This window comes from Centroberyx gerrardi, chromosome 16 (assembly GCF_048128805.1).
Source record: "Centroberyx gerrardi isolate f3 chromosome 16, fCenGer3.hap1.cur.20231027, whole genome shotgun sequence".
NCBI classification, from domain to species: Eukaryota; Metazoa; Chordata; class Actinopteri; order Beryciformes; family Berycidae; genus Centroberyx; species Centroberyx gerrardi.
This window is the reverse complement of record NC_136012.1, coordinates 28,236,572-28,263,952: the sequence shown is the minus strand read 5'-3', so window position 1 is coordinate 28,263,952 and position 27,381 is coordinate 28,236,572. Positions and strand designations below refer to the sequence as shown.

The 27,381-nt window shown below is 41.0% G+C and overlaps 1 protein-coding gene across 4 annotated transcripts in view; it reads left to right on the top strand.

The window, feature by feature from the left end:
* tbc1d2 (TBC1 domain family, member 2) overlaps positions 1-27,381 on the top strand; it is a 441,666-nt gene that overhangs the window by 408,116 nt on the left and 6,169 nt on the right. For all 4 annotated transcript variants that reach the window (XM_078289124.1, XM_078289126.1, XM_078289127.1 and 1 more), the window contains exons 4-16: positions 11,029-11,149; positions 13,027-13,145; positions 13,365-13,627; positions 14,551-14,820; positions 16,127-16,249; positions 16,895-17,005; positions 18,819-18,991; positions 20,077-20,188; positions 20,805-21,005; positions 21,778-21,965; positions 24,037-24,157; positions 25,523-25,708; positions 26,157-26,278. In XM_078289124.1, the coding sequence (XP_078145250.1) occupies positions 11,029-11,149; positions 13,027-13,145; positions 13,365-13,627; positions 14,551-14,820; positions 16,127-16,249; positions 16,895-17,005; positions 18,819-18,991; positions 20,077-20,188; positions 20,805-21,005; positions 21,778-21,965; positions 24,037-24,157; positions 25,523-25,708; positions 26,157-26,278 (2,110 nt within the window). The remainder of the gene's footprint in view (positions 1-11,028; positions 11,150-13,026; positions 13,146-13,364; positions 13,628-14,550; positions 14,821-16,126; positions 16,250-16,894; positions 17,006-18,818; positions 18,992-20,076; positions 20,189-20,804; positions 21,006-21,777; positions 21,966-24,036; positions 24,158-25,522; positions 25,709-26,156; positions 26,279-27,381) is intronic.

Genomic DNA, 27,381 nt, shown 5'->3' with positions numbered 1-27,381 from the left:
CATTACAGATAAAATGTATTATATTGTTATTATTATAAAGGAAAAAATCCTCTCTGAAACACTTTAACACCTGGCCCAAATAATTGTTTGAACTACTTCTCAAAGTTTGTTTTAGTCAGCCTGAAGTGCCAGGCGGGTGGGGCTGTTGGTAGCCAAGTTCTCATTCACAGAACAGTGTTTTGGCTTTCAGACAACATTCTCTGACTGGATGAATTTGTCCTGATGCTAAATATCAATACATGTGACAAACTCCACCCACCTGGCTGCACAACAAGAAAATGCTGCAGAGAAAAGAAAAAGTATTTGCAAATACTGTTTGACCCAAGCCTGTTAAAAACAGCTATTGATGATGCACTTTCCATTCCTGGGTCCATTTTTTTGTTTGTTGTATTTTTCTTCTTGGTGGATAACCGGCCAATCGTAGACGAGGTGACGTCACCTCCAGATATTTCCAGCAGCTACAGTGGAGTTTGATATGAGAAAATGTTTCAGGATGTAAAACATCAGCGGTAAACGTCAGGTTTTGGTGTCAGTCCCTCAGAATCAAAGAGCGAGGGCTTCTTTCTAGAGCCGCCATTTTGCACCAAGAGACGTTCAACAATCATACAGGGAGAAATCCTGTCGGTCCGTCACAGCGGCTTCACTGGAGCATTCTGGGTTTTCACTTTGTTGCTCAGTGGCACGTCGACAGGAGCTGTGAGAGTGTTTCTCATTCTTTTACTCCCCGATGTTTCCTGCCGTCTGGGATTTGAACCGGTGACCTTTCAGTCAGAAGCGGCTCCTCTGACCTCCAGGCCGCCGCCGCCGCCCGGTTTAACAGTTGGTCATTGTGAGGAGAAGAGGCGGAGAATAGAGCATTATAATGAAGACATGAACAGTGTTGTAGTAGCAGGACGCAGCAACACACATGCTGCTGAAACTAAACTCATCCAGAGCAAGAAGTGAAGCTGGACACATCAGCAGGTCACTAACATGTTCTGAAATACAATAAACCCAGTTTGATTTATGAAAATATTGTAGGGATTAACTGATAAGTCATAATAAAATAATACTACCATTCTGTATTTGTTCCATCGCAAACCCAACTTCAGCTGTAACTGATGGCAATGCTGCTTTACTTTACAAAAAACACTGCACCTTGCACACCTTGTAGCTCCAAAATGTCAACTTTTCAGGAACTTTTTCAGGAACAGCCTTGTGTTTAGCTTGACGACAATGTGTTTTTTAGGTTATCCAATGGGTTTTGGAAAGTTTTCAGCAGCCCGAGGTTCATAGGATTTTCTCAACACATAGAGGAACATGCGATCCTTCAATTTAAGTTAAAACATGCAACTCACCAAAATTGGAGTTACAAGGATTTCACCCAGCAATGACAAATGTAGAATGAAAACGAATATTTAATTGGTCAGACAAGAGTAAGAGCCCAATTAAACAATCTTCAGTCGTAATAGCGAGTTTCATTCATATTTAAGTCTGTGAAGCTTGTCATTTTCTATGGTTTTCAATGCTTTGCTTTCCAGCAGTGGTTATCACATGTAATGTAATACATAATAATCAGAGGTGGGGACTCGAGTCACATGACTTGGACTCGAGTCACAGTTTTAATTGCTTGAGACTTGACTTGATGCATGAAGAGAAGACTTGAGACTTGACTTGACTTGGGTTCTGGTGACTTGGGACTTGACTCTGACTTGTACTTTGATGACTTGAAAAGGTTTCTAAAGTCTTGACTTGAGATCTTGTGTTTGTGTAAATGACTTAGATTGAAAGTGATGAGATTTGTTCCAGCGGACGACTGAATTTAAATTCTGTTTTCTGAATTTGTATGGAATGATTGAATTTATTGAAGTTGAAACTGATTATAGAAATCAAACTCATGATGCTCTTACCAAGTTTTTATCCTATTAAAACCATATTGCATTGAAAAGTCCTAGATATTTAGTTTTCTTTAAGATATTTAAATTGATACTGGACTCTTGATTTGTTCTGACTTGACTTGCTGTTCTACATTTAGACTTGAGACTTGACATTAATGACATGGACTTGACTTGGTAATCTACATTTAGACTTGGGACTTGACATTAATGACATGGACTTGACTTGGACTTGACTGATAATCTACATTTAGACTTGGGACTTGACTTGAGACTTGTGCCTGAAGACTTGAGACTGACTTGGGACTCGAGCAAAGCTGACTTGGTCACACCTCTAATAATAATAAAATAGAAGGGAGGGTGAACAATGACCTGCAGTTGGCAATCATCCATTCAGTCAAACATTCGTTAAAATTAAAAAATGAACAAAAAATCTATTATATGTCAATTAACATATAATATAATCTATTCACAAAACATTAATTTATGCTTTACTTTCCCTTTAAACACCCTATCTTCATATAACTTGCATCAGTTTGACTCTACTTACTCTGACTAAACAGACTGTAAGCTGTGTTTCTCCTCATCATCCCTGCATGTGAGTGACAGTAAACCCGGCGCTCCACCCAGATGTTTGTTGATGGATCTGATTTCTTCCTGTCAGCCTCCACCTCTTCCTGCCCACAGCGGTTTCTCTGGGTCACAGACAGGAAGTGGGCGGCGGGCGGGAAACCTCCCAGGGAGAGCTGGGAAATCCCTCCGGAGGCCCGGCAGCACCCGAGGGAGAGGGAGAGGAGAGGGAGAGGAGAGGAAAGGAGAGGAGAGGAGAGAGGGAGAGGAGGAGAGAGAGAGGGAGGAGAGGAGAGGAGAGGAGAGGAGGAGAGAGGGAGGAGAGGAAGGAAGAGAGGGGAGGAGGATGAGAGGAGAAGAGAGGAGGGGAGGAGAGAGAGAGGAGAGAGGGAGAGGAGGAGAGGAGAGAGGGAGGAGAGGAGAGGAGAGAGGGAGAGGAGGGGAGGAGAGAGGGAGAGGAGAGAGGGAGAGGAGAGGAGAGAGGGAGGGGAGGAGGAGAGAGAGAGAGAGGGAGGAGAGGAAGGAAGGGAGGGGAGGAGGATGAGAGGAGAAGAGAGGAGGGGAGGAGAGAGAGAGGAGAGAGGGAGAGAGGGAGAGGAAAGGAGGAGAGGAGAGAGGGAGAGGCTCAGGATGACAAACCACAGACTGACTCACAGTGTGTCTGAGTCAGAGGTTAGAGACAAGATCTGCTCCAAAACACTGTCAACCTTTTATTATGTCACACTGTCAGACAGTAGTAGTAGTAGTAGTAGTAGTAGTAGTAGAAGTAATAGTAGTAGTAGTAGTAGTAGTAGTAGTAGTAATAGTAGTAGTAGTACTAGTAGTAGTACTAGTAGTAGAAGTAATAGTAGTAGTAGTAGTAGTAGAAGTAATAGTAGTAGTAGTAGTAGTAGTAGTAGTAGTAGTAGTAGTAGTAGTAGTACTAGTAGTAGTAGTAGTAGTAGTACTAGTAGTAGTAATAGTAGTACTAGTAGTAGTAGTAGTAGTAGTAGTAGTAGTAGTAGTAGTAGTAGTAGTAGCAATAGTAGTAAAAGAAGAATTTATATAGTACTTTTCAACACAGTTGCAAAGCACTTTACATAAAATAAAATTTTAAAAAACCAGTTAAAATTGACAGCAAAAGTAATGAAAGCAAGGTAAGAAATATAAACCAAAGGCAAGAAACATAAAAGTAAATCAAAAAATTAGATAAAAACAATTCAGGTCATTATATAAAATCAAGTCTATAAAACAGAGTTTTAAGAAGTAATTTAAGAGATGATAATGGTTTAGCTAGCCAATTAAGCCAAAATTGTTGGTGTGACATTGACCATTATATGATTAACCGTGCATATTTGAAATTGTGAAATAGGTTTGAATAGGTTTTATGAGCTTGAAAGTCATAAAATTTGCCCAGCCCATGGAAGACAATGTCATCCTTTAATTCAAGTTAAAACATGCAAATCAAATTTAGAGTTAGGCTACAAGGTTTTCAACTGTGATAGTTTTAAGGGGAAAAACACTACGTAAAGTTCATCATTCAATATATCTTAAGTGTGCGTCATTGTTTTTTTCATTTTGGAACCAAACTCATGATATCTAGTGAGTGACATAGTGATGGATTAGTGTGTGGTTTGGTTTTCCCACAAACCGGTCTGATCCATCAGTCTGATGAGTGAGCGGAGGACAGTTTGTGTCTGGTCTTGTCGAGTGTGTTCAACTGGAAATGACTCAAGATGTTCAATGAGTATCAGGCCGACAGATTTCGTCAGTGAACCGACACACCTTTCAAAACTACTGTTCGCTGTAGGCCTAAAAACTCATGGGAAGACTGGAGGTGTGATGTGAATTGCGATACATGAGAATGCGTGTGCTGTGTAAGCTTTTTCAGCATAATTTCTTTAAAATATATATATATATGTGCACATGTGGGAGGAATGAGAAGTTAGAATTCACTTAGTTTGAATTTTTTTTGTAGGCCAGCAGCCAGGGAATACCTTGTTTAGAAACCTGGAGCTGCTTTCCCTCTGAGAAAGAGTCTCTAGCTATTTTGAACTCGCAGTGGTTGTGATTTTGACTTTGGCTGGCAGCCATATTGGAGGTCCTCAGCTCTGTGAACAGCTGATTGTTTCTCTAAATGTAGCTGATATTTTGTACCGATATTCATTAGCTTATATTTGGCTATTTGACTTTTGACTATTAGACATGGTTAATTTCTGTTTTGACTGGGAACTGATCATTTCATCACTGATCCATCTGATTGATTAAGTGTTTCAGCTTGTTAGCTAGCTAACCATAGTATCAGCTAACCATCACTGTGTTGTTAACACATCTGATTAGCACACTAGCTAACGTATCTAGCAGCAGCTAGCGTTAGCATGTTCACATTAACATCAGTGTGTTTGCTGGCTAGTTAGCTAGCTAACAGTTTGCTCAGGTTAACTGAGCTGACTCTTCTCAAGCTACAACTCAGAGTGTTTTGGAGTAGAGACTAGGGCTAAAGACAAGACAGTTTACTGTGTCACAGTAACCAAATCCACCTTATCACACTATTCACTTTTACTGAGAACGTTACTGAATGGATCTACAGCCACACCACAACAAGCTGACTCAGCTGCTCTCTGTTTCTAGCTGCTTGGTGCAGATTTACACTTTATTAACTAACAGATAATTCTACAATGTTCCTCCATCATGGAGACTCAGCTGGTAGCAGATCTGTGACCTAACTGTAAAGCCTCCATCATGCAGCTCCATCTCACCAGTTCAGTCACCGAGCCCAAATGGTTGCACCAATTTAACATTTGGTAGGTGCTGATACTATTTATAAAGGCTAAGTATTTAAAGACTGAGCTGGTTTCATGTTTACATAGGAACTTGTGGTACAGCAGCGTTCTCAGCCAACACACCACAGAGCAAACACCCAGAGGGGAACCGGCCTGCTGCAGTGGGAACAGGTTTGCTCCAACGCTCCTCTGGCATCTTAAATCCAGTCAGCTGACGTCTGGGAAACAAACCGACTGCTGGCCTCCAAGCTGCTTTTCATTGCACTGTTTCCCATCATAACAATAGAGCTCTTTATTAGGTTGCTTTTCTATCATTTCCTTGCCAATTCATTTAAAGAAATAATCTGCAAATATAAATGAATGTTTGTTCTGCTGCTATCACCGATTCATACCGTACGATAGTGATTCAACCTGCAGCCAGTTCATGAAAACTTTTATATTTACGGCAGTTTATTTGGAATAAATTTAACAAGGTAGAAGAAATATAAGTCATTGTCTACGTCAAGTTTCTTTGTTATTATAGTATGTTGGACCAGTGTGGACACTGAGTGCAAAAAAACAAAACAAAGACTCACTTAAAGCAGCAGTTCTTGGTTTGTAGGTTAAGATATAAGGTTAAGTTATACTGTACTGTGGTTGGAAGGTGTGGGAAACTGTGAACTGCATGTTGACTTCGGTCCAATATCATCCATTCCCTCTCATGTGTTTTATACAGTATTTGTTCCTTTAACTTCACTCAGCTGCTGAGAAAGATTCAAGAAACTTGTTTTGTTGTTATACACCGAGTGAACAAAACATTAGGACCGCCTTTTGAATACTGACTTACTCTCTTAATCCATGTCTCAGTTATCTCAAGTGACTCTTGACTCTGTCTCCTCTCCTTCATCCCCATCTCTATGCTGCTTTCATGTTACATCACATTTACTATAAATACAAACTGCCGACTGGGAAAAACTTTCACGTCAACCTCCTACTGGTAATATACAATCAGAATATGTGGGAATCCACCAGTGTTGTCAGACGGTTCTTTAGTTCCCTTATGAAAAAGTCACATGTAAAAACCCACATATGGCCCATAACGTGTCCAAAAATAACTTGTAACGTGTTCATATTGGTTTTCATATGTGAACAATTTATTTCATGTTGTATTCTGTCTGTCAGTTTTTACTTCAAATGTGAAAATTTCAATTCATTGGTGAAAATGTTTCTTTTCCACATATGAAAATGTTTTTCATGTTTTCACCTGCCATCACAGATGACAATATTTGTTTCGCGTGTGAAAACTTAATTTCACACGCAAAGAGACAATTCATAGGAGAAAATGTCATTTTCACATGGGAGATGGGAAATTTCACATGTTCACATATGAAAACCAACACGTATCCAAAAAGCACATGTGCTTTGAATTCACATGGCACTTTTTTGTAAAGGTTAGGTTAGTGTTCAATATAGAACTATAGTTAAATCAAATCAAAGAGCTGAAGGCTTAGTGTCTTGCTCATGGACACTTCAGCAGGGTGGATGCTTACTGATAAAGGGGTTTGAACCTGGATCCTCCAGTTGAAGGATGATCTCTCCACTCGCTGTGCCACCTTGCTCCCCAACTGACTCTGACCTCTGAATGGAAAACACACCAGTTGATGATAAGTAGTAAGACGTGCTTCATATGTGGTAATTGTGTGTGATTACCGGGCGGGGTGGGATACAGGATGTGATGCGGATCAAATGCTCCTTGATTGTCCTCCGCACCGCTGTGGACCATTTCCTGTTATATATTGTTTGTTATATATATGTTTGGTTTGGCGGCATCTGAAGACATGATGCCTCCTGAGACTGGATACCAGTAACCAGACGTCAGCTAGAAAAGATCGCTTTCATTTACCAACGTCATGAGGTTTGGCAGTGAGCCTCAAACAAATAATGCAAATAGTCCCCTGCATGATGCGATTTGGTAGTCTTAGTAACCACTGGAAACCGCTGTTAATGACTGGAAACTACTGGGAATGACTGGAAACTACTGGGAATGACTGGAAACTACTGTTAATGACTGGAAACTACTGGTAATGACTAGCCTGGTTCCAGACTCCTGAATCTCGTCCCTCCACTCTTCAGATTTTGTCGAGTGATTCAGAGAGTCTGGTGTTGCTCTAGTCAACGGCTTGTTCTTACTCGGAGAAACAATCGCGCCAATCAGCGCTTTTGTGGGCGGGACTAAAGTTGGTGACGTTTGAACCGTTCGTACAACGGTTTTTCATTGCCAGAATAGATTTCTTGAATTTGAAATCACCTCCTTAACCAACAGATTGTCTTTGCAAAGACGACATGTTTTGACAAAATAGACCGTCATTCTTGGTGCAGTTGGTAAATTTCTGCTAACCATGGATGTAGAGGCTGGCTGGCTGCAGCATCATGTGACTGAAGTAATGTCAGAGAGGCCGATACGTCGGTCACTAGTGATTGGTTCAGATACGTCGGTCACTAGCGATTGGTTCAGATACGTCGGTCACTAGCGATTGGTTCAGATACGTCGGTCACTAGCGATTGGTTCAGATACGTCGGTCACTAGCGATTGGTTCAGATACGTCGGTCACTTGTGATCGGTTCAGGGAAAATCAACCCCCCCCACACAGAAAACGGCTAACGAGGAGGAAATCTCGGCTGAATAATGGAGCGGAACCAGATGGACGTTCAGTCTGAATATCAGACTTGGTAACGACTGGAAACTACTGGTGACTGAAGGTTACTCAGGGTGGTGCGGTCAAAGATTGATGTCATTTCCCAACATCACAAGGTTTGGCATTCGGCCCCCTAAGAAATTATGCAAAGCTCCCTGCACAAAGTACTTTGGTAGTCTTGGTAACTACTGGTAAACACTGGTAACTACTAGTAACCGCTGACTACTGGCCACTACTGGTAACAAATCATAATCACTGGTTCTGGTAATAATTACCTTCCCTAAACTATCTACCTACCAACTCTTAATTTAGAAAGTGAAATTGATATTTGAGATTGAATTGAGATTAAATTTAAATTATGTACGGCTTGATGAACATGCTTAAACTAATGTTAAAGGTCCCACATCATGTAAAGCAGGACTCTCCTCTGTGATGATAAAGGAGTTGGATGTGTATCTAAACATGGTGAAAGTATCAAAACTAAATCCACACAATCCATATTAGAAAAGCGAGCCTCTAAACGAGCCGTTTGGACTTCCGTAACTTTGTGGCGTCACAAAGGTTCGCTCATTAGCATTTTTGTAAGAAATAATAGACTAACAAAGTGTTTTTTTCAAAGCGGTCGAGCGGTCGTCATCGTTTATTACCGGAGAGTTTTCCCTACCTGTAGCCGCCGGGCCGCGGCGTCTCACGTTTCACTCTCGAAACGGTTAGCCAATCGGAACAGAGGGGTCGTTAATATTAATGAGCCTTAAAGACACGGAGACAGAAACGGCCTGTTCTTGGTAAGGCTCAGAGAGATGCTGGAAAATGAACGTGGAGAAATGGATTGAGAGTGTTTTTGGTTCATGACACCACACACACAGCTTTGAATGGACCTCAAGACACAAAATAAAACACTGGAAAGTGAGAATATGGAGCTTTAACATTGAATCTGTGAATCTTCCAATGAACCAAACTCACATGCAGCTCTTCTCCACTCAGAACTGTTCAGCAGCAGAATCCCTACTTTTCATTTTAGATGTCAGTTCATGAGATTGAGCGCTTCCTCTTTGCCTTGATGTGGAGATCATGCTGCCTTCATGTCATGTGGGAATATCTGTCAGAACAACTTGACAGTTAAAAGCAGCAACTTGGAAGGTTTCACACGTTCAAAGTCATCTGAAGCCATCAAGATGTCATGATTGATGTTTTCTGTAGACCTTGTTGCTCCTGAGCAGCTTTTTCTCTCTTAACACACATGAAGCAGGTGATGATGCATTTGGCTTCAACCACAAATCAAAAATCCAGCAAGTAGCTTTGTCCTGCCTTGGGATTTCAAGAGTTATGATCACAAAATGACTTACGTGAGGAAAATTATTCATTCAAAATGATTTACCGTCTGTAGCATTTAGTAGTATTTTCTCATAGGAAGTTTGTATCTTCCATCTCTCCCGTAGGCATGAATGCAGATTTAGGTCTTAGGATTTAGGCGGAAGTCAGGTTCCCAGTCTGTCCGTCCGTCCCAGTTTATTTAACCAGTGAATGTTTAGGCTCCAGAGACAGCTGCAGGACGTGGATCCAGCAGACAGGAAGTGTCGTCTGGTTCGACAGCAGACTGAAGCCGGCTGCAGGTGGCTGGAACACAGAGAGACTAAATATAAACCTCTGATACAGCCCAGTGTCCACACACACACACACACACACACACACATACACACACAAATAGACTAGTGTGGCTTAATAACCGAAGCCATGTTAGATTAGAAGATTTCAGAATTCAAATCTATTTTAACATATTTCAATAAGATTAAACTTCCCAGCAAACATTTTCCACTCAATAGATGTTGATACCACTATACGAAGGTGTTCATTTTACACAGGATTACAGCTCACTTAATCCCTTCCCAAGGTTTAATTGGTTCATCCATGTAAACATTCAACATTTGTGGTTGCTGCAGTGAACCAGTTTCCCCACATGGATCATTAAACCCAGGAAGCACTTAACACACAGCGATGTGCAAGAGGCCAAGTTTCAACATCAACCCAGACGAGAACAACATTTTCACAATATGATACTCTGACACAGTCAAAAATCATATTAAAACAGGTTTGGAAACAGTTTTTAGCTAATGTCAGAAAGATATTTAGGTCCTGATTTTCCAAAACGATGCAGGTCGACTGTCGATGGGTACGCACGTCGTCTCAACTTTCTTTTTGATGCTATATTTACAGATTTTGACGCTGATGCAGATTATCCCACTGTATTAATTACAACTTTTGCTAGTCCTACAAACTGATATTAGTCTCATACACAGCTTGACTTATTTATTTTTTCTGAAGCGGGGAAACATTATGACTCTGTACAGCCGATCACAAGTCAGATCTGCCTCTGCCGCCAGCCGGTCTGGGAGGTTTTCTGCTCTTGTCCTGACTTGTCCTGAAACTCTGACAGAGACTCGGAGGACCAGCAGCTGTCTGGGTGAAGCTGCTTCATGTTCTGCAGTAAGCTGGGGAAATCAAGCTGGGGGACGTGAAGGAGAAACATGTGCCTTGATTGCTAGTCTTTTATTGGCTGTAGTAGTTTTAAACGGTGACTTGCTCATTGTGGAGCCACTTCTTGCCCTGATGAAGACCTGATGGTCAAACCACATTGGCTCTAAGCCAAGAGAATAAAGGCTTTTTAAATTTCAAGCTCTCAGTCTCTGCCCTCCTTACTGGATTCAGAGAGACTTGGACTTTGTACAACTCAAGAGTTTACTTTATTCTCACTGGAGGTTTTCAATCTTAGAGCTAGTATCTCAGTTTTCTATAGATTTGATTCCTGTTCCCAATGAACATCTATAAACCGAAGGACTTCACAGCTTTTTCTTAATCCACAAGAGCACCAAGTGTTTCTTCTCTCTGCCTGAATGAGAAACACTTTCCTCTCCCTCTCCAACTCCTGCCAAAGTGCCTTTGAGCAAAGTGTTTGAAGCCCAGTTGTTCCTTTAAAGCTGCTTAGTAGTGTTGACGCTCCGTCTGGTCTTCTCAAGCTATGTTGGTCTGTATGCATGATGTAATGATTTGTTATGTGTGTTTTTATCGTAAATCCTATCTGCAAACAAAACCCCCCTTGTTGGACAATACGGATTTGAACTGAACTGTATTCTGCTTCCTGTTCTGCAGACGACTTCCTGCCGGCTCTGAAGAGCCCACTCGGCCTTGTGGGAGAGGAGGCGGCCAACCTGCCGTCTCAGCGCACGCCGCTGGCCAACATGTCAATCAAACACCCTCTCATCGAGATCCAGTGAGTGCAGTTTACATGTCAAACCTGCATTTACATTAAACGTTTTTAGCTTTTAGCTGATGCTCTGCAACTTACAAGGAGTGCAAGTCCAAGTCAAGTCCAAGTCATTAATGTCGAGTCTCAAGTCTAAATGTAGAACAGCAAGTCAAGTCAGAACAAATCAAGAGTCCAGTATCAATTTAATATCTTAAAGAAAACTAAATATCTAGGACTTTTCAATGCAATATGGTTTTAATAGGATAAAAACTTGGTAAGAGCATCATGAGTTTGATTTCTATAATCAGTTTCAACTTCAATAAATTCAATCATTCCATACAAATTCAGAAAACAGAATTTAAATTCAGTCGTCCGCTGGAACAAATCTCATCACTTTCAATCTAAGTCATTTACACAAACACAAGATCTCAAGTCAAGACTTTAGAAACCTTTTCAAGTCATCAAAGGACAAGTCAGAGTCAAGTCCCGAGTCACCAGAACCCAAGTCAAGTCAAATCTCAAGTCTTCTCTTCATGCATCAAGTCAAGTCTCAAGCAAGTAAAATTGTGACTTGAGTTTGACTCGAGTCCAAGTCATGTGACTCGAGTCCCCACCTCTGGTGTTGGTACACAACATTGTAAATCACATTATAAATTTAAATAATTTACAGTAAGACACTTTTATCAAAAAGCTTACCTTTAATCCTGGTCTGATTTTAGCCAAGCTGTCTCAATTCAATATTGAATTTTTAAATTTTCTATTTCTATTTTTTTTTTTTTTTGTCTTTTTATCTCTTTGCTATGATATTTTTACAGTATCTTCAGCATCACGTTTTATTCCTTGCACTTTTTCCTTTTTGTGAAGCATTTTGTAACTTTGGACTTGAAAAGTGCTCTATAAATAAAGTTTATATAGTCTTTGTAATAAGACTGAGGATGTTGAAACAGAAAGATGAAATGATGAATGATGAAACGGCTGCCTGGACCTTTATTTCACAAGATCTTTTTTCCTTTTAGGGAAGTTGGTAGTCAGACAGCGTAATGGGTATTTTTGCATCCCAAAAACCAGGAAGTGTGTCAGACTCTTTGGTTGTCAGGGAGCAGCCAGCGTTGCGTCACCGCTCACTTTCAGTTTTACTGCTGGAAGCTCAGGCGGATGCTGGGCTGGGATCTCTGGTCTTTATTTGGCTCCTAGGAGCGGTTTAACTGGGTGTGTGGCTCTTCTGCATGCCATGAGCGTTTCTATTAAAATGTCCCCTCCTGCTAACTCAGAGAGGAAAGCAGCTGTTTGAAGCCTCACACACACTCAGTGGCATTGTTTTCATTTTTCAAAGTCTCATGTTGGCTGTGACCGCTGGAACAGGACTGCTTCTACATTTATTTTAGGCTTTCTTTAACTCTCTAGGCTGCAGCTGTTATTTCTATTCATACTGTCATGTAATACCATTTAAATTATACATGTTTTCTTTTATGTAGGTCACTGCATGTGCCTTCAGTGCATAGTACATAGTTGCATAGTTTACAAGTAGTGTGTGGGTGTAAAATCGAGGGCGGGGCGCTGCGCTGTGAACAGAATTAAACTGATGTTGCAGACTTATATTGACAGCAGCACATTCATGAAACATCCAAACAGCAGCTCAAACACTGCGAATGATGAATCTTTAGTTGATTAGGCTGCTGACTTTTTGCCAACAGCCAAAAAACTCCCACAATTCACTAGAATTAGAATAAACAGCGATATAGGCCTGTGCTGTTTGAAAGAAGAGGGCAATCCCTGCACCGCACCCCTGTCCCCCTCCACCCACTGACTGTACATCTTGTCTCTCTATCTCATCTATCCCTCCCTGTGTGTGTGTGTGTGTGTGTGTGTGTGTGTGTGTGTGTGTGTGTTTACACATACAGGAACTCGGTACACAGTCTGCGTTTTAAGAGATCGTCTCAGGAGTGGAGTCAGAGTGTGTTTCATGTAGAAGCTCCACCATGGACCCCCCCCACCGCCGCCGCCTCCCAGGAGCCTGCTGGTATCTACAGTACTGACACTACACAATAATTTTATTTTATTGATATTTTATATTTTTATTCTTTTTTTTAAAAAAATTTATTTTAATATTTTCCCTTATCGCTGTTTTTTGCCATGTTTCTTTTTACTGCCTGTTTGACAATTTGTAATTTATGATTTGAAAAGCGCTATATAAATAAAGTTTATATTTGTATATAACCCTCCATGTTGGCTCCTCCAGTCCCCAGGACTCCTGTCAACCCCCCGACCCCCACCACCCCCCTCCCGGTCCCGGTCCCGGTCCCGGCCTCCCCGGCGGGTCAGCGCTCCCCGGCGGACGGCAGACAGTCGCCGTCGCTGTTCGACAGCCACAGGAGCCGCAGGAAGAAGAGTCGCAGCTCGTCCACCATGCCCACCATCCGCAGGGACACTTCCTCCTCAGACAGGATGTCCCGCCTCCAGCAGGAGAAGCACATGCTGGCGGAGGAGGTTAAAGCTCAGAAGGTACTAATTTACTCAGTGATTAACTGATAGAAAGAAGGATTTACACACTACATAATTCTTATATTTTTCAGATTTTGTTTTCAATCATGTATTTTAAGATAAGATGAACCTTAATGATCCCTGTCATTACAGCAGCAAATAGTAACAGGATAAAGCAAAGAAAATTAGAATATCAATATGTGAAATTCATGAAGTGTAAACAATCAAGCATCAGGCACCTCAGGGTTTTTTTGGACCGCTGACGTGAAACAAGTCGACTCTGGAGCAAAATGACTAAAAAATGTTTGGGGGTATGACCAGAGGTTTTTGAGTTGAAATGGTTTGGGATTCTTTCAGTTTCCATTGGGAAAGTCGGAGCAGATAAATAAAACCAGAGAGGCCTGTATGAAAAAATTAAAGTGAGAAGAACAATAACCAGAGCAACATGATTTCAAAAAAGTTGTGAAATGAGCAAAAACTAAAAAACTAAAACAAGGTTTAAGGTTTGGAAAAGACTTTGGTCAGTTGGTCAAGAAAAACTTTCACTAAAAATTTAAATCTGATTCACGGTAGAAATTTCCTTCGTACAAGCTGAGAATTGAACTCCGGTCTCCGACATTGAAGCCAAACTCACCGCCCATCCAGCACCCGACCACAACACCCTGACTGTCACTGAGCTGCTTCACTGTGACTCTACTGCCTGTTTATAGTCGTGTCTCCTTCAGGTAACCGTTTCCTGCTGGGAAAACAGAATTTGAACACTTTATGTGCCACCAACATGTAATTTGGCGTTAACGAGTCGTATACATTTCACGTACTTGTGTGAGATCAGGTTAAACCAGAGCAATAAAGTACTCCCCTTCCCCCCGCTGGGATAAAGGATAAATGAAAATTAAAATGCATGCTCAGTTGAAAATAAATCCCTCCCCCCCCTCCTCCTGCAGGAGCTTGTGTGGCTCCTCCACAAGGCGCTGGAGGCGGCTCAGCTGGAGAAGCGAACCTGTGCGGAGTTCCTGGCGGCGAAGGGCGAGCAGGAGCGCCTGGAGCTGCTGCGGCACCGCGAGCGCCAAGCCGCCGACCTGCGAGGCCGCCTGGAGGAGCTGAAGGCGGAGGGGGAGGAGCTGAGGAGGAGCCTGGCCCAGAGAGACGCTCAGCTGGCCGAGCTGCAGGAGAACATCAGCCTGATGGTGGAGAAGAACCACGCCAAGCAGGAGGTGAGAGGAGAGGAGAGGAGAGGAGAGGAGATAAGAGATGGGACTAGAGAGGAGATTAGACATGAGATGAGAGATTAGAGAGGAGATTAGAGAGGATATTAGAGATGAGATGAGAGATGAGATTAGAGATGAGATGAGATTAGAGAGGATATTAGAGATGAGATTAGAGAGGATATTAAAGATGAGATGAGATTAGAGATGAGATTAGAGATGAGATTAGAGAGGAGATGAAAGAGGATATTAGAGATGAGATTAGAGATTAGAGATGAGATTAGAGAGGAGATGAGAGAGGATATTAGAGATGAGATGAGAGAGGATATTAGAGATGAGATGAGATTAGAGATGAGATTATAGATTATAGATTATAGATTAGATTAGAGAGGAGATGAGAGAGGATATTAGAGATGAGATGAGAGAGGATATTAGAGATGAGATTAGAGATGAGATGAGAGAGGATATTAGAGATGAGATATGAGATGAGAGAGGAGATTAGAGATGAAATGAGAGAGGAGATTAGAGATGAGATTTGAGAGGATATTAGAGATGAGAGATGAGATTAGAGAGGAGATTAGGGAGGATATTAGAGATGATATTAAATGAGATTAGTGATGTTAGAGATGAGATTAGAGGTGAGATTAGAAAGGATAGTAGAGATGAGATTAGAGATGAGATGAGAGATTATAGATTAGACATGAGATTAGAGATGAGATTAGTGATGATATTAGAGATGAGATTATAGATTGGAGATGAGATTAGTGATGAGATTAATGATGAGATGAGATTAGTGATGATATTAGAGATGATATTAGGAATGAGTGATTAGAGATGATATGAGATTAGATTATATATTATATATTATAGATGAGATTAGTGATGATATTAGTGATGAGATTAGAGGTGAGTGATTAGAGATGATATGAGATTAGATTAGAGATTAGATTTGATTTGATTGGGAAATTGTGTCGCCGCAGCAGCAAATAGTAATAGGATACAGAGTAAGAAAAATGAAATATAAATCAGAATACCAGAATTCCACCTCAGTGTTGCTGCTGCTTCCTGGTCTGTGGATGTTCAGCCTCCAGTTGGTTGATGCTCGTTTGCCTTCTACCGTACCGCCTGGTGTACGAGCGCACACTGGATTTCCCTCCTGAACAGTGCAGACCGTAATTCATCTAAGAAGTGCGCAGGGTGAAAAGAGATACACACGAACCAGCGAACACACAGAGCCAGGCTAATACAGAGAGGCTCCTCCTGAGCTCCTAGTAATAATAACTAACTGATCGTTAAATGACTGCTGCGTCTCCAGGTGATCCTGAAGCTGTCGGACCAGCTGACTGCCTGCATGTCCGACCCGCCGCGCTCCGTCTCCTCCAACGGGCTGGAGGATCAGACGCTCCGGCAGCAGCAGCAGGACATCGAGAACCTCAAGGTGAACTGAGCTGAACTGTCTTCTCTGATCAAACATGTGAACATGTACAACAAGGCATGCTTACACATTTCAGAGAGAGTTTCATGTTTTAACTTCAATTAAAGGATTACATGGTCTTCAATGGGTTGAAAAAAACTCTACCACCTTAACAAACCTTTCAAACACATTGGTAAACTCTAAACCACAACCATCAATAACACTTTTTTATTAATTCATGTTTGCAGTAAAGTATACCGAAACAGAGCAGAATGGTACATAGAAATACTTACAAATTTGGACAAGACAAAGTACAAAGAAACAGAAAAGATTAAAAGGAATTAAAAGATCAAAGCAACAATTGATTACAGTGAAAGAAACAGGAAACAGCCCAGAGATCTGAACACATGAACTCATTAGAAAGTGTTTCTAGTCTGCGCTTGAAGGGATTTGTGATTTGTGAATAAAATTCAGATTGTGAACTTGTGATTGGTGTAAATAGCAACTGCATAACCCCTCTGGTGAAATGTGTACATACATGCAATATACCAAGAAACAAGTTCCTAACTACACTGTCTAATATGACATTTAAAGTGCTGTAAAAGTCCTATTAAGAGACTTATAACTTCTTCATATTGATCTTGTTTTCTGTTTCCTCCTCTCCTTCAGGACGACATCAACGCTTACAAGACTCAGAATAAATTCCTGAACTCGGAGATCTACCAGCTGACCCAGCTGTGGAGGAACAGCTCGGAGCAGGAGAAGAGTCTGATGGTGAAGGTGAGTCCGGTCCAGTCCGGTCCGGTCTGGTCCAGTCTGGTCCGGTCCGGTCCGGTCTGGTCCGGTCTGGTCCCAGTGTGAAGGTGTGGATCTGTGTGAATGTGGAGGAAGGCGAGACTGAAAGACACAATGGAGCTCAGTCACTTTCCCCTGAATAAATAAAGGTTAATTATTAAATGATCTGAATTGATCCAACTGCAATTAATGATCTATTTCTCTTTTAAGAAAAAAAAAAACTTGCATGCACACAGTCTTCCTGATAGCGATTATATCCTGGTTAAGTTCATATTCTGGATAAGCTGTTTATATGCATGTTCATATCCTGATTATACAGTTTTTATAGAAGAATTAAGCATTAATTAAATATTATTCTGATTATTAACATGGTGTCACGACCCGGCTCACGGGAAGGACAAAGAGGGAGACCGCACATGATTAAGATAAAGTAATGGGGATTTAATTATAAACTAGAAGGACACTCAGAGAGGGCAGACCTCCGCCAAGGTTCATGCTATTATTGCTTGTTGGTGAGTCGGATCCGGATCCACTCCAAAATGTAATGGGTTCCTTGGCCCATGCTACACCCTTCCATGAAGTTTCATGAAAATCGGGCCAGTAGTTTTTTCCGTAATCCTGCTAACAGACAAACAAACAAACAAACAAACAGACAAACAAACAAACGGCACCGAAAACAATAAAAGGTGCCCAAAATATACAAACAACAGGAGGAAAATGAAAGTCAGTATAGTCAGTGGTGAGTGTAGTGCATGATGAGTGGTAGGCATGCTGTAGGGTGTTGCAGAGTGCGTGACCAGATCACATAACCAAGCACAGCCAGTGGAAACCAAAGAGGGCAGAGAGAGCCAAGTCTGCTGGAGAGGAGAAAGAAACACACACACACACACACACACACACACACACAACTGAGGAAAACAGGCGGAGTGGGAGGGGCAGTCACAATGGAAAACAACAACTTCTACAGACCATAAAACCCAACAGTAAGCAGGATAAGCTGTTCAGTTTACTAGCTGGTATCGGCATCACCCAGCTATCATCAGCTTTCTCATAACGAAACTCAGGTTATGAGATTTTAGATTAGATTAGATTGGAGGAACAAAACTTCTTCACACTTGGTTCCATGCAAGTTTCATGGGTTTCTGTATTTAACCAAGCGCTCGGTCTAGTTGACCCTCATCAGTCCCAACAGTGTAATCTGTCAGTCTGCAGAACACTGTGCTGCACCAGGCTGATGCCACCCAACATGTCCCAGTGGGAAATGTAGTTCTTTGGTCTCGATTTGTAGTCAATTTGTAGATATCCATCCTATAGTCCAAATATACAGATAAAAATACATCAAATACACAAATCAAATATATTTTCAGGAAAAAGCAATAGTAAGCAATCAGGTTTGAATGAAAACATAAAAATATACAAAGAACAAGGGGAAAGTAACTGCAGACATCAGGCAAGGCCATCATCTGTACTACAGATTAGATGAAAATGCATTGATCCCTGTGGGAAAATTGCACCATTGCAGCAGCATTTATCAATATTTACCCATTTACCAATAGGATTCAGGATAAAAAAATATATATATATATAGAATAAGAATATAGCAAAATTGTTATATAAACATACTCAACACTCAGACATATTTCAGCTGTTGTAAATACAGTTTACATGCGCCAACTCTTAATTATCCCCATATTATATTTTACAGACATTGAATGACAAATGTAAAATAATGTTGTTTTTTTTCTCCAAAGTAAATGTTGTGTTTTGATGTCCTGTCCTGTCCTCTGATTGGTCGCAGTGTGCCTACCTGGAGGCCAGTAACTGCCAGGTGGAGAGCCGCTACCTGGGCGTCCTGCGCAAGCTGCAGGAGAATAAAGCTCTGGACCCGGGCCAACGGGAGGCCGTCAGGAAGCTGGTGGAGGACGCGCTGAGAGGAGACCTGAAGAGCGTCATCAAACTCAACCCAGTCAGGTACAGCCAACTGTAAAGGACCACACCTGTGGTTTAGCAGGTTTTATCCCAGTTACTACACTGCACACACTTTACATTACTACTGACCATTTTCCAAAGCATCCCATACTTTTTTAAATTTTTGAATATTCACCCGATTTACCCATTTTTTTCAATTCAAACATTCAGGTGATAAATCTTTCTTTAAATCCTCTGCTGCTCCGGCTAGCATCCGTGCCTGGGTTTAGAAGTCATGAATATTTGAATTTAGTTCGTAAAACAATCTTTTCTTCAGGGACTATTTTCTGGCGGAGACATACATTCTATGGGTTTGTGCATGCGACAGAGACATGCTGCATACACATGCTATCAATAAATTTGAAAAACAAGTTTCATAACTTTTTTTAAAGCAAGAAGAAGCCAAATCTACATAATCTCTTTCACGAGTTTCCGACCAAATAGCACGTGAAATAGGTTGTTGATCAATACGGACCAATGATACTCAACGATTACTTGGTCAGCTGCTGAGATTTCTGGCTTTTTTTCTTTCTGGCTGATTTGGAGTAAAAAGTCACCCCCCAAAGAAATTTCATGACACTCCCTCAGTATCCCATAAACTACCATCAAAACACTGAAGATGTTTACGGAAAACTAAAGCAAAAGAAAAAATGTTTAGTAAAGTCATACAGTCTTAGGGAGCAGCGGCATCTAACACTGCCAGGATCAGGAGTTCAACACTGAAATATATTCATCACATTCTCTGGCTCGTAGGATAAAAGCATCCGCTGCATTTCCATATTAGAGCAACTATTATCTCTATAAAGAGAGAGTAAGAGTGAAAGAGAAAGTGAGGGAATGAAAGGGAAAGAAAGAAAGAAATATTGATAGTGAACGGGTGAGAAAGAAAAAATAATGAATCAATAGGATTTGACTGATATGGGGTTCTTTGAAGTCCTGTTTAAGGACAACAGTGACTGGCTGATATCCAATTTTTGCTAAAAGGCCAATATCAGACTGATATATGAGCAAACCAATATAACTAAGAATCAATCGATCACTCAGTCAATCGGTTTCCCTCCTGTTCCTGTGTCCTGCTCTGTCCTCAGGGATCATGATGAATACGGGTTTAAGATCGTCCCGGACTACGAGGTGGAGGACATGAAGCTGCTGGCCAAGATCCAGGCGCTGGAGATCCGCTCCCACAACCTGCTGCATCAGGTCTGCAATGTCTGGTTTTCCACTTTAGTCTCCACCAACAAAGTAGGAAGGATGTTGTGTTTTCATTCCTGTCTGTCTGTCTCTCTGTCTGTCTCTCTGTCTGTCTCTCTGTCTGTCTGTCTGTCTGTCTCTCTGTTTCTATTTGTCTGTTATCTCAAAAATCTGTTGGACAGATCACTCTTGGCTCAGTGATCAGTTGAATAGATTATAGAGATGCTGATCCAGATCTGGGAAGTCCACTGTTAGCAATAAATATCATGCCGAGTTTATTTGCTCGTGGGAACTTCCTCGATTTCCAAAGCGGCTGCATTTGATACATTGAATTCACCTGCTGTTTTCTTGGAAAATGAAGCCCAGAAGTCAAATGATAAACAAACATAAACCATGACAGATGCTGCAGCTTTGCAAGTTTGAGAATTGTTCAGTGTTGGTGGAAGTTTGTGCTTTATTCAGTGTCTTCTAGTTGAATATATAGGTTCAATACACACTGGCCAAGGAGAAAATCCAAGGATCCCCAAGGGAAGATCAATATTGGTATTATCATCGAGTGTCATCAGATAAAACATACTGTATGATCATCGTATTTTGAAGCTAACGTGTTGGTGTCTCACTGCAGGAGGCAGGAGACCGCCCCCTGCTGGGCCGCTGGGCTCAGTACCTCGCCGGCCGGTCGGACGACGACCTTTGTCCTTCGCCGGAGCTGAAGAGCCTGCTGCGCGGCGGCGTCCCGCAGGAGTACCGCCGGCGGGTGTGGCGCTGGGTGGTACGAGCCAGGACCTGGTCCATTAGGGAGCGCCACCCGCAGCGCTACGAACAGGTGAGCAGCAGGATGCTGGGACAGGTGGCTGCTCTGTCAGCTGGACAGAGGTGTGGGGTCAGGGCCCCCGCTGCTTGGATGTCATTTACTCAATTTAGGCTAATATGATGCCAGCTGTTTTAAATTATCTTGCTAATCCACTTCCAGCTAACTAACGCCACTCCTTGAACGCAGGTGGTGGGTTAATTTGTCAAACTTGGATGTAGTTTGGGTCTTGGGTAACTGTATGCTCCCATTTTGAGATAAAGGGAACATGAATAGAGTTGAAACCATGATCAATAATCATATTATTGGCTGGCATGATGGGCTGAGCAAGTTAATAACTGAAGGCTATGAGGAGCATATTCTACGTAAAGCATATCTATGAGAGCAATTGTGGCAGAAATTTGGAAATAAATTAAATGTGTAATTATGCTATTTACAGTTGCATCTATAGCCTATATAGGCATTTCATTTTCATTGTGGAAATGCTTTTTCTTCCTGTAATGCGCCCACAGATTTGATTTCTTCTGACTTAATTCTCAGAACCACTAAACCTGTATCTTTCAATCACCAAAGGATCTTGGCGTTCTCTAAAAACTTCTCTAATTATAAAAGCACCTTGATCTGTTGGCTTCTCTCTAAGGAAAGGAGCAGCCTGTCAATCGGACACACTGACCAATCGATGCATTATCTATAGTACTTATTAACGTGGAATCTAAATCCAGTATTTAACAAGTAAAAAAGATCAATAAATCACATTAAACCTGTACCCCCTGTGCTGCTGCTCCAGCTGTGTGAGAAGAGTCGCACGTCGCCCCACCCAGCGTCCAGACAGATCCAGCTGGACCTGCACCGCACCCTGACAACCAATCAGCACTTCTCCTCCCCCTCTAGCCCCGCCCTCCAGCAGCTCCGACGCGTCTTACTGGCCTTCTCCTGGCAGAACCACGCCATTGGCTACTGCCAGGGACTCAACAGGTACACACTGAACATACATACTACATACATTCATACTAAACATACATACAGTACATCTGCTTGTAAACTAGCATCGGGTTATCCAGGCCTCCAGTGGTGAAATAAAAATCCTGTTCCAAATTTGTAAGCTTCTCTGAAAATCCTCCTTTAACTTCATGTACTAGGGAGATTTTCAAGTACTTACAGAATAATATTGTGCACTTAGGATTCTTTTCCACAGGTTAATACATACATTAGTAAACTGGAATAAGGTCACTGTAAAAAAAAAAAAAGTTCCTTCTATTTTGCCTCAGTAGATCAATGTGAAATCTACAATTTTATAGGTTTTAGAATGAATTAGTGCTGTCGACAAAATTGAAAAAGGGAGAGGAGGGATGGGCTTTTGCAATTATTATTATTATTATTAGGGAGGAAATAGACTGCTGGCTCTGGATCAGCTGGTAGGAAGCAGTTATTACTCCTATTTTAGCTTGTAAACCTTTAAACTTTAGCTTGTTGATTTGCTTCTAAAGCTTGTTTGTGAAGAGAGTTTAAAGCAGCAGGAACAGCAGAAGCATCACAGCTGGTAGGAAGCTGAGGCCCGGCTGCCTGTTTCCCTCTGCTGCAACACCGCCACCTACAGGACAGTGCTGCAAACTGAACCTGCTGCTAATGACCTGAGCATCAACCATAACACATGCAGAATCACTGCTGGGTCATTTTGAAAAGATAATAATAATAATAACTTTATTTATATAGCACCTTTAAAAACAGAGTTTACAAAGTGCTTTGAGAGTCAAAATAAAAGCAGAATAGCAATGGAACAGGAACAGGAGGTAAACAGGAAAGAGAGGAGGACAGAGGTGGAAAAGAGCAACATTCATGTAAATAGTGGGATTACCATAAGATGAAAAAACCAAAATAAACAGTAAGGATAAAATAAAAGTAAGATAAAAGTAAGATAAAAATGAAAATTAAAAGATAAAAAGACGATAAAAAGAGGTGTTCTGATGATGATGAAGAGCTGATGGTGTTCTACAGTCTAAAGGTCCATTCACATCTACAACAGTAACTATAAAGATAACTATGAACTATAATAATATATTGTTGCTGAAGCATTCACACTACGACGACACCTGTGATCGGTTCCTCAGTAGCTTTTGAATGCTCCGCCCCCTTCTTTCTGAGAACTTTAATCTGATTGGTTGAAAAAGTTTTATCGTTATCTCTGCATCCAAAAAAACGCTCCAGATTAAAGCAAAAATATAGCTCTAGTTATCATTTTGGATGTTTTTATAGTTGTCGTTTCAGTGGGAACACAGACACTCAAGTTACTTATAACTATTTCAATATTTTTATAGATATAGTTAGGGCTGGGCGATATTTCGTATAATATCGATATTGTGATATGAGACTAGATATCGTTTACTAGGATTGTGAAATGAACAATGATTGGCTTCGCCTGCTCATCATATCCATATTACTTATTACTGATTACACATTACTGATTACTAATGATCATTACTAATCTTTAAAATTTTCTTGTCTGTAAAATATCTGATGAAAGCACGAATACTCATCCCCAAAATATCGTCACATTATTGATTATTCAGTCTAAAATATTGTGATATTTGATTTTATCAATATCGTCCAGCTCTAGATACTCTACAGTCACAGTCTGGACTCCTGACTGAATGTTCTGTGTTTTATTCTCTTAAAGCATTTTGATCTAAAGGCTTCTGTTTAAATGCTTGACATTAGTTTCTTAGACAAATATAAATAGTGAAGTTGATCCTATGTATGAATTTCTTTCCAAAGCCTTTGCCTTTCCATCAAGGCAAAGAATCTAAAATATAAGATAGTTTTGATTTGTTTAACAATTTTTTTGGTCGCTGCATAATTCCATTTGTGTTATTTCATAGTTTTGATGTCTTTACTGTTATTCTAAAATGTGGAAAATAGTAAAAATAAAGAGAAATGTGTGTATCCAGACTTTTCCCTGGTAGTGTAGTTGTGTTTATAGCTGTCGCTGTAGATGTGAGCGGGTCTTTACACCCCTCCTCCCCCTCTCTCCCCTCCTCTCCCTCCTCAGGCTGGCAGCCATCGCCCTGCTGGTCCTGCAGAGTGAGGAAGACGCCTTCTGGTGCCTGGTAGCCGTGGTGGAGGCCATGATGCCGCAGGACTACTACACCAAGAACCTGGTGGCCTCTCAGGTCAGCCACCTCCACCGGTCAGCTGTCTGTATATAAACTGTTTACTGTCCTGAAGCACAGGATGTTCTCAGGCCAGCAGACAACACGGCAACACCGTTTCCTCAAACTGTGCTCTTTAGTAGCCTACAGTATTCAGAATCACAAAAAGGGGATTCATAAGCAAAATCAGTATCTTCCTTTAAATCACTTCTTAAAACTCACTTTCATACGAAGGCCCTCTCTTAGTTTTATTGATTTATTCCTTTATCTACACCCTTTTACCCGTTTTATCTTTGCTTTTATTGTTTTGATATTATTTGCCTCTTTTGTCCTATATATTTTTGCTATGCTTATCCCTTGTTGTGTTTTTATTGTAACTGTTCTTTTTCTTCTTTTCTTCTTTTTCTTCTTATATGTATCTTATATGTTCTTCTTTTATGTAAAGCACTGCTCTATAAATAAAGTTGTTATTATCATTAAATACAATTAAAGTTAAAAGCAGCGGCAGTAAAGAGATGCTCTTATAGCTGCTGAATGAGTGAAGCAAACACTGTGATGCTGCATTCACGTCAGATGGGAATAACCATCAGAGAAACTTTCTGATACAAAACCAACAACAAATTAAAGGTTAAAATCAACAACTTGGAAGTTTTCACATGTTCAAAAAGTTTTCTGAAGTCTTTCATCACTCCTGATCAGCTTTTTCACTCTTAACACTCATGAATTTAGTGATGAAACGCTTGAGTTTGTGTTTTACAGCAAACTAAACAATGCTGTCAACCATAAATAAAAACTCTTTGTGTCGTGACATGACATTTTAAGAGTTATGATCACAAAATGTGATAAAGACTTTTTATTTGAAATGAATATATCATCTACAAGTAGTGAACAGTATTTTCTGTAGTGTTTACCATCTGAAAGCTGAACTTAACGGTATTTTCTAGTAGGAAGCTCATATTTACTATCTTTTCCTTATGACGTGAATGCAGCATCATTGATTTCCTATCAGCTCTTGTGACGCTGCTCAGAGGAAATCTCCTGCTCTTTGGATCTGGGTTAACGATGATTTGATGAACGCTGTCATGAGTGAATTATTCAGTGCGTTTCATCTTCATCATGTGTCTCCCGGGAGGAGCTGCACCTCATCAAACTGCCTCAGACAGACCAAACTTTGTTTCATTTAATATCAAATCATAAGAGAAGAGAAGAGCGATTTAGCAGCCAGATGTCTGAACAGCAGGAGGTCTGCAGCCTGGTGTGCCACGGGCAAATCTCTGTTTCATTTGTTTCCTTCATAATGGACAATACAGTTTTTTTTTTATCCTATTATAAACCAATTATTTTAAGGATTTAACCGGGTTTCCTCTCTGACTCCCCGCGCTGCAGGCGGACCAGCGGGTGCTGAAGGAGTTCATGGCGGAGAAGCTGCCCAGGCTGGCGGCGCACTTCGAGGAGCACAGCATCGACGTTTCCCTCATCACCTTCAACTGGTTCCTGGTGGTTTTCGTGGAGAGTCTGCCCAGCGACATCCTGCTGCGGCTGTGGGACGCCTTCCTGTACGAGGGCACCAAGGTACTGAGACAGAAATCCACAAAATACCTGAAACATGTCGTCCCTGTTTCAGTAGGACGAGTTTAGATGATCAGATGAAACCTCATTGATCCCTGTGGGGAAACTGGGCCGGTACAGCAAAGTAAAGTGGAATAAAAGAGAATAAATATGAGTAGAACAAATGAGGAGTCTTAAACATAATGCAACCAAAAGTTACAATATTGATAAAACAGTGTAGGTATATTAGAGAAAGGCTTTATTTAAATTTTTATTTATCTTACTTCCAATTCAAGACATCGCTGGTTTTTCTTCCTTCATGTCGTTGCTGTACATGTAGGAAATCAAACCAAGTAATTGAATCCTATAACTGAATATAAGCTCCATTCATAATTATTATGTTATTGTTTCATGCATTGAAAAAATAAATTCTTAATGTAATTCAGGAGGATGAACCCTGTCCCTGTTTCAGGTGATTTTCCGCTACGCTCTGGCTCTGTTCAAATACAAAGAGGACGACATCCTGAAGATCCATGACAACGTTGAGATCTACCAGTACCTTCGCTTCTTCACCAAGACCATCTCTGACGGCAGGTGAGGAGTGACCCGGGGTCACCTGGGGTCACCCGGGGTCACCTGGTTTTACCCAGAGCCACACAGCGTTACCTGTTTTTACCTGTGGTTACCTAGTTTTACATGGAGTTACCTGGCACTACCTGGGTTTACCTTGTTTTACCCAGGGTCACCTGGGGTAGGGCTGAAACATATTGACAAAAAATCTAATTGCAATTAAGTTTCCTTTTCATAATTTTTTTAGAACTTAAAAAAAAACCTTTTTGAAAACTGATTGTGTAAAAAAAAAAAAAAAAAAAGCCATGTGCAGGATTTACTGAGTTTGATTGTACTGTACTTGATTCATGGACCAAAGATTACTAAAACACCTTGTTTACAAATCCATTTTGGGCGCCCCTCCCTCTCTTAAGAAATTAATTGCAGCCTCTGCAATTTGGAAATTTCCGAAGTTCATATTGCGATTTTCAATTTTTTTTGGATGAATTGTTCAGCTTTAACCTGATGTTACCTGGGGTCACTCAGGGTCACCTGGTCCACCGGTGGAAGTTGAGTTGTGTCTTTTCCTAAAAGGCCAAACTGAGTGTTCTCTAACAGTGAGTCAGTAAAATAAAGCTGATGCTATTCAACACATTCAGTTTTGTACAAACTGCATGTATATGAATTATTTTATTTTGTGTATATGTGAGTATATTTGTATAATAATAATACATTTTATTTGTAAGCGCTTTACAAAGTACTCAAAGACACTTTACAACAGTTAGGGGCAAATACAATAAATATACAAAAAAAATACAGAAAAACATTGATACAAAGTGATGATGATAAAGGTGATAAAAGATGATAAAAATGACGAGTGTGCATTTCAGTTCTGGAGAGGCAGTAGGAGTCAGATATTGTAGGCCTTTTTGAAAAGGTGAGTTTTGAGTTGATTTTTGAATGAAGGGAGTGAGTCTGAGTTTCGGATGTGTGAAGGGAGGGAGGTCAGAGGGTCGGGGCAGCGATGGCAGAGGCTCCGCCCCCCAAGGTGCGGTGCTTAGTCCTGGTGATGGGGGTCAGGAGGTCATGGGGGTCAGGAGGTCATGGGGGTCAGGAGGCTGGCATCAGCTGATCTGAGGTGGCGGGTG